Below are 15,494 nucleotides of genomic sequence, written 5' to 3'. Positions count from 1 at the left end.
GGCCAGGGCAATTTGGAATGAATTGATTCACACTGAGCCCGAATTCTATACTTGCTAATGATTTCCTTTTAGACCCTCAATTGCACCCCCACCCAGCTTCTAGTTCCATCAAGTCCTGCAAATCTTTTCAATGTTGCAGACAAATTGTGTACATATTTTTGCAGAACAGATAAGGAGCAAAGAGTTGCTCAGTACATGCCAGTCATTTCCTGTTCAAAAATATAAAAAGTTGATGTTGCACTCTCTTTTTTTTTTTTTCGTCTTTTTCTTTTCTTTTTCTTTTCTTTTTTTTTTTTTTTGAATTGTTTGAAGTGTTTTAGATAAGAATATGTGATACCACGAGACTGTGGATGGAAAATCTTGAGTTTTGGTTTTTTTTAAACTCTGGTATGGTATCTTTTATCAGTGTTCTTGTTTATTCCAAGAATGTTTGCAACCCTAAAACTGCATTTTTACCGTATTGCACAGTAATTACTCGATAAGTAGTGGTTTGCGTTGGCCTAAATAATTCAGACTGAAAACACAAATCTTTTCTCTCTTCTCAGATTTCTTTTTAATTTCTCGTGGTTAAAATTCTGGTTACTTTAAAACTGAAACTAGCTACAAATACAGAAACCAGCCCAAATGATCAATTGTAAGATATACCACAAACTGGTGTCTGATGATCGAAAGTCTGAATTTCCCAGATGCTCACACCTGCTCTTGAATTCCTGTAAAATATCCATAGGTGGGTCTTACGGTATATTATGGTTAAGTGCCGTTACTAGTTGAGGCAAAAATATACAACTGGTTACATGGATTCCCTCAGGCGTCTATCCATGCAGTTCGAACATAATTGGATTGCAGCCTCATTTCTCACAATTCAAGGTATTGCAGTTGTAATTTTCAGACAAGTGCAGTGCAAATTCTTGTCCAATTCAAACTCAATAACATTTCTGTAATCTTGTCCGTTCATCAAGTTCACTCTCTTTAAGTGTGTTGGTTAATGTTATCTCTTTCTGTGATTGAGTTTTCACCTCTTTTTCGGCTTTACCTGACACTTTATTGGTTATCTGGTTTGCAAAGATTATCGCTCTTAACATGGAGCACTCTGGTGCATTAGGAGTCGAACCTTTACAAGAGGTATTACAAAGAAGCCTAATTGTTCTTCGCACCAAAAATCATTTACCAGTTTCCTGCAAGGAAGGAAATTCACCTAATTTCAGTTTTAGTTATTTATGCTGTCTACTCAAATGCGCCTTGTACTGTTATCCATCTTACCCCCGCCCTCCTAAAAGCCCCAGTTGTGTGCTACCCAACACTATAACTGGGGTGATCCATAAGTCAATAACAAGACTGAAATCTGTGCAATGTGGTTATAATTGATTGAGATGTCTGGATGGAACTTGTGCAAAGCATCTATGTCATCTGCTAAGAAGTGCATTTTTCCTCTCCCTGAAGATCTACCACAACAGTTTTAACCAAATGGACATTTGCCTCATTAGTTTGCCGCTGAGCTAGCTGCGGTCCTTACTAAGATGTCACACTTACGCCTGTTAACGCTGATACAATTTTCTTGTCAATATTGTGCTACTGAAATTTTAAGCGAATGTAAACAAGGACTGCTCATTCAGCATATTCTTTCCCTGTTAGGTCATTACCTCTCAGCGGGCCTCCTGTATATAACTCTGTTATTTACCGTAATAAATATTGGAGTATTAGATTTTAGTGTGTTTATTATCTCTAGTTTCCGCCATTACCACATGCTGTGACTTGTGGTAATGGCTCACTGACTTGGACAGTGAGCGCCTTGCAAGCACTAGAGTGATTTTTGTCTTTTTTATCAAAGGGATATTTTCTCTGTGTTTTGACTGTATCTTTTGGCCCAGAACATCAGTTACGGGGTCACCATGCAAATGGTTTAATCTGGTTGTCACAATGAAGGTTCCGGGTGACTGGCTTTAATAAAGCTCTCAGCATATATAGAGATCCAGGAAATTCCGCACCTCTTGCGTAACCCTTGTGTACATCAAGGTCACCGTGTTGTCCCAGTGAAAATGTAGATTAGTGTGAACATCAGTTGTGGCAGCGATCTCATGAAGTCAAAATGGTGCATTTTAATGAAAGGTTCACTGGGTTGTATAAAGAAGAAATGTTATTATTATTCAGATGTTCATTTTAGGTTTGTTTGTAATCCGCGTTTGCTAAGTTTCTTAAAGATGCCTGCGCTATAATTCTCTACTGTACTGTGTGCTTGTGACAGAAATCTCACTTTTTAAACAGCTTCACTGCCACTCCTACCACTTGGACAAGTTTAAACTGCAATTCTTTTGGATTGAAACAGGTTCTTAGTATATGCAATGCATTACCCAAAATGAATTACCACTGGCAGGGCGCTCAATCACTTTGTATCTTTCAACACTAAGAGAAAAGAAGAGTAATCAAAACCTTTCAACCTATTAGAGGGATGACTTTTACAATTGAATCACGGGGACCACAGGTGCGATAATAAGTCATCGAAACCTCCTCTCTAGTGTGTTTCCCCTTTCTCTGTGTTCTTACATATTTATCTATTTTAGGAGGCGCCACTTCATGGCGCCCACTTCAAATTTATGTTTTAATGCCATTTGAGGAAGATTTTTTTTCCCCTCCCTCCAATTCTTGGAAATGCATACTGGGGTGGAAAATTAAGGTGCATCTCGAAGGAAAACATAATAGAATCGATGAACGCAATGCACTTAAAACTACTGGTGTTCTGATGCTATTTAACGTTCTAGTGCATTAACGTTTCAAGTCATTACAACATTCAGGCTGGGTGATTTGATCATGGCAGGTTTTTAACTGGAAGAATTACAGAAGTTTTCAGCCTAGGATTCTCAAGTTATTAGATACAAATGATCACCTCTGCATTAAGTATAGATTTTCTTCCACTCCGCACTTAAGAATGGAAGTTTGTCTTTAAGAGGGTAATAGCAAATTAAGCTCCATACTCCATTTGTCCAGCACTCTTGATGGGCTAATTTTATAACTGCTGATTTGGTCATTCCCCACATTTAGCTGGAAAGTGGTCAGGTGGTCTTTTTCCTCACTGCTGGGTGTGGGGGGAGCGTAAAAGCAACTATCAAATGGAATCCATTTAAGGTTTTTCTTTTTTTCCTGTGGGGTTGGACTGATAATGAACCTTTTTCTTAAAGAAGGTCTAGACTGTTGTTTGTGCTGTGAAAAGCATCAGTTTGCTGCAAAGCTTATCTTCTTCCTCTCATGTTATATCATTACGAGGGATTAAATCACATTTGTCTCTCCCCAGATTACCACTGCTGTACAATTTCTACAGAACCCAAAAGTACATCAGAGTCCCTTGGCCCTCAGAAAAACCTTCTTGAAGAAAAAAGGTGAGAGACTTCTCATTTGCTTGATTTATGCTGAAAGCTGAAAGCTGTGAACAGTATACATAATTTGGGGGAAAATGGCTGTGGTATTACAATCCACAAAATGCGGTTGGCAAAGATACATATGCTATTTTTTGTAAGATCATTCTGTTGGGGTCAAAGGTTGTGGCCATGGATCTTTGCCTTCAGGGGGGCCTAATAGGGGTCGATTTAGCTTCAGAGAGCATGATTCAGGCTCTGTGAATAAATGACACACCAGTCTGGATGCTCCTTTGGGTTCAGGAAAATTAATATTGACAAACTCCCTCTGCATTTTCAATGGAATTATCAATATTGCCTTCCAGCATTTTAACCCTTTTACTTAATTTAACAGTTATCGTAAATTTGAGGCACGGCACGAGGAGGTTTTCTAAGCAGGGGAGGTTGGAATGTTTGCTGGCTCTTCACTTTCTTTGCAATTCATTGAGATATTTCTAACACACAGTAGAATATTGTTTGTGCAATAAAAGTTGCAAAAAGCTTTATTACTCTGAACTCATTTAAGTCAGTTCAATATAATGCAGCAGTAGAGCTGCAGTGTTATGCCATGTATTTATAACAGTCAGCCTATGGCTGAGCTGTAATAGTATGTACAGTGTGTGTGTGTCTTTTACCTTGGATAAACACTTTGTGGGGAGTGTTTTTATTTAAATTTGCAGTGAGACAGTTCAGTGTGTGGGGACTGTACTTGTACAGCGCTTAGGGACTTTGCATTCAGCCAAACAGTGAAAAGTGAGCCTAAAAGCTCTGTGACTAGGAAAGGTAACCCGAAACCAAATCCATGGTTGCCGGCTGCTACTACACTCATCTCATATGGCTCTCTTGATATCATTTGAAATGTATTTTTTTTTGTCTTTTTCTTTCATTATTAACAACTAAGGCATGTTATCAGTCTGCTGTTGGTTAATTGAAATGTAACAAGGCCTCATTATTGTCAAAGGATGCCATGCTGCACCTTATTTTCTTCTTACTTTCAGCCTTGATGCAAACTCCACGGAGCTCCACTATCCAAATCGGTTTGCTCTTACTGCACTTTAAGTCCATGAAATATGTATGATGCTTTAATGCAGATTTATTTTGGAAAATCGGTTCCGCTGTAGATCTAAACAAGAACTCTGGATTTGCATAAGGACATCGATCTTACACACAGAGAGAGATGGGAGATATGGGCAATGAAACACTAAGCACAAAGTATGTTTGCACTCTGCAGTATTCTTAGGATAACTCTTGACTTGTACAGTCATACAGCAGTAAACCTGGAAGTTGTTTAAATCCAATACTCAAGCTTTAAGATTTCTCCTGTTTCAGGAAAAAAGCTCTACTGTTACTATCGTGCTTTATTAAATCAGTTGCTTTGTGTTTTTGTGATTTTATTTAAGTACAGTAATTTTTTTTGTCTTAGAAATCGACGTTGATCATATTACAGGAAATTATATCAGGAAAAGGCTTTTTTTAAGCTGCGCATCAAACCCAGATATTGCACCGCAATGCCGCTTAGTAAGGAACTAATCTTAGCTGACTGCTAAAAATAAAAGTAAAGTGTACTTTAAGTGATGAATCACCTGTCAGACCTTTTTCATCAGTATACCACATTTCCTGATTGAAATATTTCTTTGTGGGAATTTAAACAAAATAACTTTATCGTGCCGGTGTTTGTGTTAATTCATAAATTATTGTATGAATTGCACTTCTGGGTTACATTCATAGTAACAAAATAAAATGAAGTATCAGTACAAAATATCTTTTAGCCTTTGTTCATCTTCTCAGAAGCATCGACATCAATACTGACAAGAATTTGATTTTGAAACTTTCCATTTTCCTCCCATAAAACTCGTTGGTAAACTGAATCAGATTAGTAATCTTGTTCATTGGTGACTGCTTGCTGAGCCACAATAAGCTTTTATACAGGCGGCAGCAGGCCAGTGCTCAGACTTTTGCATGCTCCTGTACCCAGCATGTATTGTCCTTTCAACCTTTTGACAAAGAAACTCAATCATCATCCTCCTTCTCCCACAGTCACCACAGCAAATGTGTCAGTCTTAATTTCTAATACAGTTTAATGTCATATTTATGTAAATACTTCTGGATTTTACTCTATATTAACAGCCAGAAATGTCAAAGCACACATAAAATGAAACAATACCATCTCCTGGTAGAGTGGAATTTAAATTGGTTTCCTCTTGCTGCCAGTACTTACGCTGGACAGCTGATGAAGGGGAAAATAGGGCCCACTTTGATTGCATGTTGCAGAATCTTTACACAATAATCTCAGTCGTGCATATTATTTCCCAGCGCATTTGTGCCCTAATCTGCACTGAAGGATGCCTCTCTGGTTACATGTCTGTTTTTTTCCAAAGAGAGCCTAATAGTGTGGTTTATTTCAATATTCATTGAAAAATATAATTTTCTGTTTTCCTTCAACTGTCAATTTCAGGGTATGAATTGGCAATTATGCAGTCCAATATTTCAAGCTGCCCTTCTAGAGTCTTTGAAGTTGAATAAGCTGGCTGAAATATTGAAACTTTGTCACTTTGATGTAATATAAATCAAGATTTAAACCCAGAGATGCTTTTTTTCCCTGTCTTTTACAGAGGAGTGAGGAAATGAATTGCATTTTAAACTGTCATACCGCAATCTTGAAGCAATTTTGCCTTAGTCGTTGACTGCCAAGATCAAGTAAATTTTATTGTGTTTGAGTGAAATATAATGCGCTAGACTCTCATCTAGTGAATTGTGCCATCTATGTCTTCTTCAATTAACAGATGCAGCAACTAAAGAGCATTGGGCCTCCACTTTGGCACCACCATTTAACCCAGACAATTAGCAGTTACACACATAATTACCAAAAAAAATCAAATTCTCAGGACAAAGTCAACAACATTTTCCAGTTCTCAGTGTGTCACTTTGACCGTGGGACCTAAGGTGACATCACCCAGCCGCTCCTAGTTTGACAAACCGAAGGTAATTTGTTTTGGAAAGTAAACACAGGGAGTGTACATACTTGCTGCAGTACAGGTAATTTCAGCATGTGAAACGGGTACAGGGCATTCGGAGTTGGTGAGATATAAATGATGGCGTGACTGTTTTTATTTATTTATTTATTTTTTAATAACGTCTCAGTTGTTATTAAGTTGAATAAATAACCCTAAGAGATTTCATCCTGAGAAGTGGGCCACTGATGGAGGGTCAGGGGAAATCTCTTAGGGTTGGCTTTTGGTCTATTACCATACCTGCTATGGAGGTAAGAGTAAGGTTCATCATCCCAGATATTAATAGGATGCTGTTTGTAAGTGGGGTTATGTGACTCACCTCTCGGACAAAAATGACAATGACCAAGGCCTGCATGGAAGGTAAAGGGATTGATGTGGTTATAAATTACTCCACGGCGCCACCTAGCCTAGGCCTTGCCCACTTTGTCATCACTACAAGGCGATAAAGCAGGGAAATGAGAGCAGAGTCCCCTTTTTTAATACATAAATGAATACTCTATGAGAATGGTCATTATTTAGGGGCAATGTTCAAGCTGTTGAACAGAACCAAATGACATGTAGAATCTCCCTCGGCAGTATAGCTTGGGAAACAGTTTGAACCTCTCCTTAATAACCCATTGACCTCCATCTATTTATGACCCCTGGCTTGCATTTTTTTCCCCATAATATTCAAAATGTAAGTAATTTTCACTCAAGGGCAACTTCATAGTTCAGGCCTTGGAGGACAGCGAAAAAGGCATTCACCTTTTACCACACAAAATATTTTAGTAAGCAATTCTTATAATTGGCTGTCCAGGCTAGGTCTTGACCCATAAAGTCCAGAAGTGCCAGAATTGGAGAAATAGATTTAATGCTAGCGCCCTGCTGCCTCTTTGCCCTTAAAAAATACCCAGAGAATATGAGCCAGTGAAAATAGAGCTGTAAATAACCTGACGAGCAATGGGTTTTCCTTTAAATAAATACCGATCAGGTTTATGTTGAAAGACAATAGAAAACGTAGCCCAGATATGCAGTTTACAGTATTTATAGCTGTAATATCGAGGTGCCAGCACCGTAATTTCATGCCCCAATGAGAATGGCAAGGTCAAAGCAAATGCTTTGGCAGAGCATCTGCTAATACGGTGACTCATAAACAGGCACTGCGTGTATCAGGTGCACCAAATAATACAGTATAATGAAATACAGAATAGCTTTCCATTATTGTTGTTTTTTATGGTGTCGTCATTAGGTGTAATTTATGTCTTAAAAAATTCATCTCCCCACAGGTCGATCTGAAATGGGGGTCCAGGGGTCATTCCACAGGTTTTGGAACCCATAATAAATTTCACAATCCCTTTTTTGTCTTTTCCTTTTATATGTAAAACTCACTTTCACCTTGTTCCTTTTTCTTTGGGATCTGAGGGCTCTTTTGTTTGCTGTTGTCTTCCCCCACGGCAATAAACAGATCAGAGCCTCAAACACAACTTAGCAAGCTGTAATTTCACAGGAAATCAGCTTTTGGAATTTCCAGGTATTTTATTTTGATGTTGGGTAAAAAACAAAAACCTTTCATTTGCTGCGTAAACAACATCAAAGATGTGAAGAGCTATTAACATGTACATATATTGGTCTCAACAGCAGCCTAAATGTAGTTTTTTGTTTCCTTTTTAAAGACCTTAAATTTCAAGGTGAAGGGAAATTTCCTTTTTTTTTTGTCTCTTTTCTTTTGTTTTAATATATCTTGTCTTATTTGGTGAAACTGAGATCATCGCATGTCTCACTCAATAGTCTGTCACCATGTAGTCTGCTGCGGTCAGATGAAACAGGAGTCCAGGGACACATTATTGCTTATTTGACAGTGCAGTCTGACTGCACAAACTCAGCGCATGGCGCTCACCACTTCCTGGCACTCAGGACCTGCTCTGCTACAGGCTGGCCAATATTTGCCTTCAATTATTCAACAATTTTCATGGCCATTCCTTTGAGCATTTAAATGGGTGACTGGAGGGACCTCTCTTGGCATAAGCTTTCTGCTAGATTATCACAGGATTTGTTATTCTTTTGGCCTGCGGGTACATGCTCAAGTGTGAATTCAGATTTGCTTCACAGTTAAACACTTAAACAGGTATTCAAATGGGAGGACTTGTTTCTCTTTTCCTTTTTGTTTGTTTTAAATCACATCTTGTCCACCTTCAGAACTGAAACTTTCTGCTTTACATTTGACTTCTCATAAAACTTTCAATCCACATGGAGGTTATTGTATGCTGTCTCGTATAGGCCACTCTGGAGGTCAGTAGAAGAACTGTTATATCTCTGTGCAGATACTGTTCTGTTAATGAAAACGTGAAGCAGTCACTTGAAATACTGCATACGAACACTTTCCGTTCTCTCAATATCTCTGAAAAGATGGAGGAAGCATTAGGCAGCGCGTGTGAGAAACTAAATCCTGAGGGAATAGTTTAAGTAAAAGACTCTTTTACAAATCTGATTATCTATCATTAAGTAAGTGAAATTACAGAAGGAACTAATGGCTAAAATCTTGGAGAAGTATAAAATATTCTAATGTAAATTGTGTTGCGTCTTCATTATAAGGTGCTTTTCTCCATCTAAGAACTACAATATGTTCCAGTTTTGGTTTTTTGTCTTCAGCTTTCTCTTACTTGTTCTGCTATAAATGTGGGTTTTTTTTTTTTTTTCCCCAGCATGTTTCATCAAAAGTTATAATTATTTTCTTTGTTTAGAGTAAGATGCTCATTAAAAGATGAGACCCACAGCAATGGCAGCATATGGTGGCTGAAATAAAATCCTTTCTTGCCACAAAAGGAGATGTTCATATTAGATTTTTTTTCCTCCTCCCCTCTGATTCTCCATCGGGGAGCCCTTTGCAATTTAATCATCACTAAAATCATTAAAAAGATCTGAAGATTAAATTATATTGGCATTTGCAAAATTATGTAATACATTTACATTACAATGAAGAAATTAAAATAATGCATTTTCACTGTCTGGGGTGTATGAAATCTCCACATGGGAAATATAACTGGAGAAGTGGACAGACTCTTATTTTCTTTGCCTTTGGTGGCAGTTAATAGGCTAGCAGAGTTTCAGATTTCACTGTGTGAACCTTTCCGCACTCTCTTCCTTTGATGGATGTCCCTGAATCAAAAACTCTCGCTGGAATTTCCGAATTATGAAATGAAAATACATTTTTGAGAAAGAGTCTTTGTGAAATTGAATGAGATTTGACATACTTTCTCTAAATTCTACTTGAAAGATTTGTGGGGGGCTTGGGAAGTATTTAAGCATACATTATGATAGCCAAAGAGCCATTTGGTTTTTCCCATTAAGGGAACGTTTTTGCGAATGCCTTATAAGTGTGTGTCTTCATTACAGGCCTGACAGATGAAGAGGTAGAGTTGGCCATCCAGCGTTCTGGCTCCACAGAAGCACTGCCTCTGGTCCCTGCAGGGCCCGCACATCCACTCCATGCAGCTCAGCTCCCTCCTGCACCGCTCAGTGAGTACATATATCATTTTTTCAACTTTTTTAGCACCTGCAAATGCATGCATGCCCTACAGAAATAGTTTGAGACTTAAAGATTTGAGACTGAACAGAGATCCTTGTGCTTTGCAGATGTGTTGTTAGAGAGCTTCCCTCTTGCTTTTGTTAACCCTGTTTAGTTTAAATTATCTGTAGCTCCTCATATACCTCGCTCTTTACAAGTATTACAGTTATACGTAGCATACGACATATATTTCCTGCACTGTGGATTTAGACACAGGAAATATGAGCACAAGCTTATGAAGTCTCTTGCCATTCTGTTTCAAGGGGTTCCTCCTGGCGAGACCCCACACCACAACCTGTATCTTTATTACCTCAGGAGGTTATGAGTGCTGTCCACTGATTTACCAATGCAGAATGAAGTCCGCGTAATGCTTAACCCATATGACAATGATTCCAGATGTATTCCACCCTCATTTATTACCACACTGTCCTTGACTCCCCCAGCATCTCATGTTTTGTAATGAATGTGATGTTGATGGGATGGCCATGTAGTTAGGAAGACTCGCAGCTCTCTGTCCATAGTGGAGGGTTTTATATCAAAACGGCTATAAGGGAACTGCATAATGAGGTGAGAGCGTGGAGTCTTGTATGGGGGGTCATGCCGAAAAGAGGGGGCTACCTCCCTGTGATGTCCTTCTTATGGGGACGGTGCACAGGGACCCGCATCCATCTCTGTCGAAGTAATGGATACTCTGATCTCTATTTCCACACGGTAGAAGGACAGGAAGGCCTCCACTGAACCCAATAAATTTGAGAGGAGATTGGAAAAACGGGGGATGGAGACCACAGTTCCACAGCTTAAGTGACCAAATAAAAAAAAAAAGGACAAGTAGAAGTGGTATAGAAAAAAGGAGAGATGGGGAAAGAATGAAAGGTCCTAAAAGAGGAGAAAAGAGAAAGTGAAGACCCCTGGTGATGCAGTGAGGCTTGTTCAGGGTCAAACACCTATCCCAAGGACTTCCAGGCCTTTCAGATGCGCCGTATTCTGGGATAGGTGACAAGTCTATCTCAGCTATGTTGACGAAGACCTAAATTTATGTGGTTACCATATGGATGTTGGAGATTGATTCAAAATTTTCGATAGGAAAGGTTACAGGATCATTGCAGTGTGCTGCAAAAGCAATGAAATGTGCCCTTGAGATGGAGAATAAAGTAGCATTCACCTTGGAGATATACCATGTAGTCCTGTATGACAGCGGGTCTCTCATTTTATTTGCATGTAAAAATCACACAAGTGCTAAGGCACAAAATCAATCTGGTTTACTTACTTCAAGCCAGTAAACATGTACCACATAACCCATTAGGTGAAATCAGACCTGTAATAGAATATCAATGGTGTGCTTCAGTGGCCTAGCCTCTAATAATTTCCTATTCATTTTGGCCCCACCAGAGTAAATAAAGAAAAACTCATATATTTCCTCAGGACTTGTTTGTTGTTTAGTGACATTTTCAGTTGAATGCTTCTCCTCTTAAGAGGGGAATTTCCACTTTGACAGACAGTTGGCCTACCCAGATGACAGCTTGCACAATGACACACTTTCACATTATCTGTCATTCAGCAAGACAGCGACTTCTAAAAGCACAAATACACTCTCTCTTACCTTTCTGTTTAGTTTTGAAGGTTTATATATAAACACTGTATCTGCCCCTGTCACCCCCACCTGAAAGGCTACCATTGGAAGACAATGGTAGCCTTTAATAGAAAAGCACAATAAAGAGTGCATGTTTATTTCTGTAGGCTTAACCCTTATGGTTCAGATGTTCTGCTTAAACAGGGTTCATTATTATGTCATACACACAAGAGAGGTGAGTACAGTCCTGTTCAATATCAATTAAATGTCAACTGTTTTACCAAAACCAAAATATTTTGCAAAATACAAAGCTTTAAGCAAAAATGAAATGCAACAAAAGTGATCACACTTGTGATTACCAATACACAACTTGCGTAATCTTTGATTACTGAACAAAAAGTGTTTTTCATTTGACCTAATTGTGTTAGCATGGTCATAAAATGACCTGTGAATGCCACGACTTTCTTAGTTTTGCACTTCTGGGCTGTTTCTCCTGTATATGCGTGTCTTCATGAGGGCGCTACATGGAAAAGAACTGGAAAATGGGATTCTGAGAAAAGGATACTGGAAGGTCAATGACCCTTTTAAAATCAGTGGCACTACAGTCTCAGCTGTAATCAGGAGCTATAGAATAAGCTGTAGTACCACTAATCAGAGCTGCTGTGGCTGTCCCGCTAAAACAACGCCAAGGACAATGTGTTATTTGCAATGACAGGCAAGTGCTCTAGACTTACCACAGGGGTTGTTAATGGAAAGAAGTGCTAGTTGAGTTATATTAAATGTTTAATCGTGCAAAGGTCAGTCAGCATTCTTAAAAGAAATTATGCAATACTTTTAATGCTGCATTTCAAGTTTTAGTGCAGCTCGAGTTACACAAAGAGTCTTGTCTTGTATCCCGACTTCCTCCCCTCACTCCCAGCCAGTCACGGCGGGTGGCTGCCACTCCCTGAGTCTGGCTTTGCCCGAGGTTTCTTCCTGCTAAAAGGGAGTTTTTCTTTCCCACTGTCACCAAGAGTGCTTGCTCATAGGGGGTCGTTTGGGGTTTTCTCTGTATTATTATTATTATTATTATTATTATTATTATTATTATTATTATAGGATCTTTACCTTACAACAGTATAAAGCACCTTGAGGACACTGTTGCTGTGATTTGGGGCTATATAAATAAGTTGAACTAGCACTCTCATGCAAAGTAGTGCATATGCATATTAATGTCAAAAGCTTAATGTTTAATCTTTCTTCTATGTCCAGGTCCAACGGGCTGCAGGTGGAGGGACTATGGTGCCCTTGCCATCATTATGGGGGGTATCACATTCTGTTTTTATCAGCTTTACAAGGCAAGTTACACGACCTCATTTTGTCTGTTTCATCACTGATTTATTTGTTTTAATGTGACCAATTGTTGTGCTGTTAATATGCCACATCCTGACATCTGTCTGCACTGCCTCTCCCTTATATCACATTAAAATTGGTTAGCGTTAGTTTATGATGAACTACGGTGCTAGAATAGAAGACGCCTCTGCACTATGTAACAGCACTTTGGTCTTGTTATTAAAGCTACCCTGCTTTACGTCAAAGCATGATGTCATCTGAGCACATTTTCTCCTCCCCTCAAACAGATATTTTTTTGCTTTAAAAACATCTGCTGACACCACACACAACTACTTTTTTCATTTATTTTTTTGACATTCTACAGTCTAAAAGTATTCACCGTTCTTTTTATTTTATTTTATTTTTTATCAGGCTTAGCAGCCCTTGAACAAGAGCTCAGGAGGCCCCTTGTCCCTGCTGACATTAATCCCATAGTAGTTGTTAGTAGTAGTCTGAGTGGCATGTGGAAGCCATTACTCTTGTTTTAAAGGAGGACAGGAGCTTTAGCAGTAGCTCTTGGACTAGGTGACAGCCCATTCTCCTTTGTGTATGGAGGAGAGAGAAGGGGAGCAGGTATCATGTATGTACATATTGCCCTGCTGACCATGTCAGATGCACTTGCTTTCCTTTAGTGCTGTTATGTCCTATTATTTCCTTTTTCATTACAGAGCTTTTCATAAAGCTGCACATGCACATTCACAGACTGTACCAGTCCACTGTTTCCCACATGCTGCAGTGTTGGCCAGCCACCGGTCACCTGGGAGGTGGGATTCCCTGGTGGGACGGCACAGGTTGCTGTCATGTCACTAGTGTAGCGCCAGTCGCACCATATGTCCAGGCTTGTGCCCATACTTTATTTATGTTATGGTGCACCTTGTAAACACCACACTCTCAGCAACCCACTTATTAATTACCTCGTGTTGACACCCATTTAATCTTTTTCTCTAAAAAGTGTTTATTACTTGCACTGGTGTGGCTGCCTGCCACCTGAGCTGGAGAGAAAACCCGGCAGAGAGCTGGAAACTGGCAGTTACTCAGCCTTAAGAGCAAATAAACAAACACAGATATACAGATAATTTTAAGGCAGTTCAGTGGTTCCCTAAATGTATGTGCGGACATTAGCTTTATATGAAACATACATGAAAAGGACTGAGCGAGATGCTCACAAACTGCTCGTCTGGGTAACCCTCTCACTGGGCAGCAAACATCCTCATTTGGCTGTCAGATATACATATCATTTGGTAGAGTTTTGTTTATTTAGTGGCAGAGATGATAAACAGAGTGACATTGTTTTTGGTTTTGGAAGACTATTTTCAGTGTTCACCACCATGTTTTTCCCTGTAGGCTGGTCTCTTGCTTTTACTGTCCTTTTCACAGTTTCATTCTTTTTATAATGTTGAAAATATGCTTTTGGGCTTGCAGCTTTTTGCTTAGAAAAGCAGCAGGTTTTTGACTTTTCTGCTCTATATTTAAAATGACTAATCTGTTATCACAGTTGTTGATTTTCATACCCACTAATGGTTTCAATACGAACGTGTGTACACACCTATTTTATCATCCGCTCTAGAAATCTTTTCACCTAATCATGCACTTTAGACAGTGACGCACAAGTCCAATAAAACAATGCCATTGACCCTGGACTGCCACGTCTAGGTGGCCCTGTCTTTTCCTCATCTTTCTCCCCCTATCCACTAGAGAGAAGTGTAATATTGTGCCATGCTTTTAATTGCAGAAATACATCCTTCCCCTCATTATGGGAAGCCGAGAGGACAAGGAGCATCTGCAGAGGATGGAAAGCAACATTGCGGCAATGAGTGGCACGCTGACACAGACAGGTGAAGATTAATATCTTCATCACTTTCTCCCTCCTTAACATTTTCCCTCATTTATCTGTCGCCAAAATCGGGGGCCCTGCGCGTTTTTAACAAATGACGCCGCTGTCATTTCGCTTTAATTTGAAATTGCTTGTTTACTGTCAGGCTCGGGCTCAATTAATTACGTTTCGCTGAAAAGCTCTTAACCTCGGAATATTAATGAGGAGTTGGGAAATGACAACTTTTCTTCCACCCCACCCATCCCGTCTCACTCCCCCCTTCCATCCATCTCTCCCCCACCCTTCCGCCCTGCACCAACCTCACCCCCATCCAAACCTCCATCGCCACCATCATCATCATCCACCCTCTTCCCCATAGGTGGGCATAAAGTTCATTTTAATTTTGTGCGCGCGTGTATGTGTCTGTTTGTGTTTGTGTGCATGATGTGCACGAGTCGCAGTGGCACTGTGTGGCGTCTGGGCTCAGCGCTGGGCCTGGTGTGATTAAGTGCATGGTGACAGGTGCGGCTCCCATGTTGGACAGGTGAGGAATCTCAACCTGGCTGTCAGACGTGGAGGGAGAGAAAGAAGCGGGGAGAGAGATGCTTTCCGTGCTCTTCGTCAGTATAATTAAAAATCCAGGGAGGCGTAAATGAGAGAGGCACTCTGAGAAACTTTGGTCTCGTTAGCAGTAGTGTTAAACTAGAGTGTGTTTTTCACCGGAAAGCTACCAATCCCCATTTCAGACAGGTGGCTCTGGCACACCGTATTGTTTGTTTTGTGTTAATGATAATAATTA

The 15,494-nt window shown here is 39.6% G+C and overlaps 1 protein-coding gene across 1 annotated transcript in view; it reads left to right on the top strand.

Moving 5' to 3' along the window:
- Nucleotides 1–15,494, top strand: part of pex14 (peroxisomal biogenesis factor 14) — a 45,318-nt gene that overhangs the window by 15,541 nt on the left and 14,283 nt on the right. Inside the window, exons 3-6 of the mRNA XM_085393302.1 lie at nucleotides 3,287–3,371; nucleotides 9,770–9,892; nucleotides 12,763–12,848; nucleotides 14,615–14,717. Of these exons, the coding sequence (XP_085249428.1) occupies nucleotides 3,287–3,371; nucleotides 9,770–9,892; nucleotides 12,763–12,848; nucleotides 14,615–14,717 (397 nt within the window). The remainder of the gene's footprint in view (nucleotides 1–3,286; nucleotides 3,372–9,769; nucleotides 9,893–12,762; nucleotides 12,849–14,614; nucleotides 14,718–15,494) is intronic.

This window comes from Rhamphochromis longiceps, linkage group LG20, assembly GCF_057381845.1.
Source record: "Rhamphochromis longiceps isolate RC_006_pf linkage group LG20, R_longiceps_female_GT1.1, whole genome shotgun sequence".
Classification (NCBI taxonomy): domain Eukaryota; kingdom Metazoa; phylum Chordata; class Actinopteri; order Cichliformes; family Cichlidae; genus Rhamphochromis; species Rhamphochromis longiceps.
Note: the sequence above shows the minus strand (reverse complement) of the source record. Positions and strands in the feature narration are given on the sequence as shown.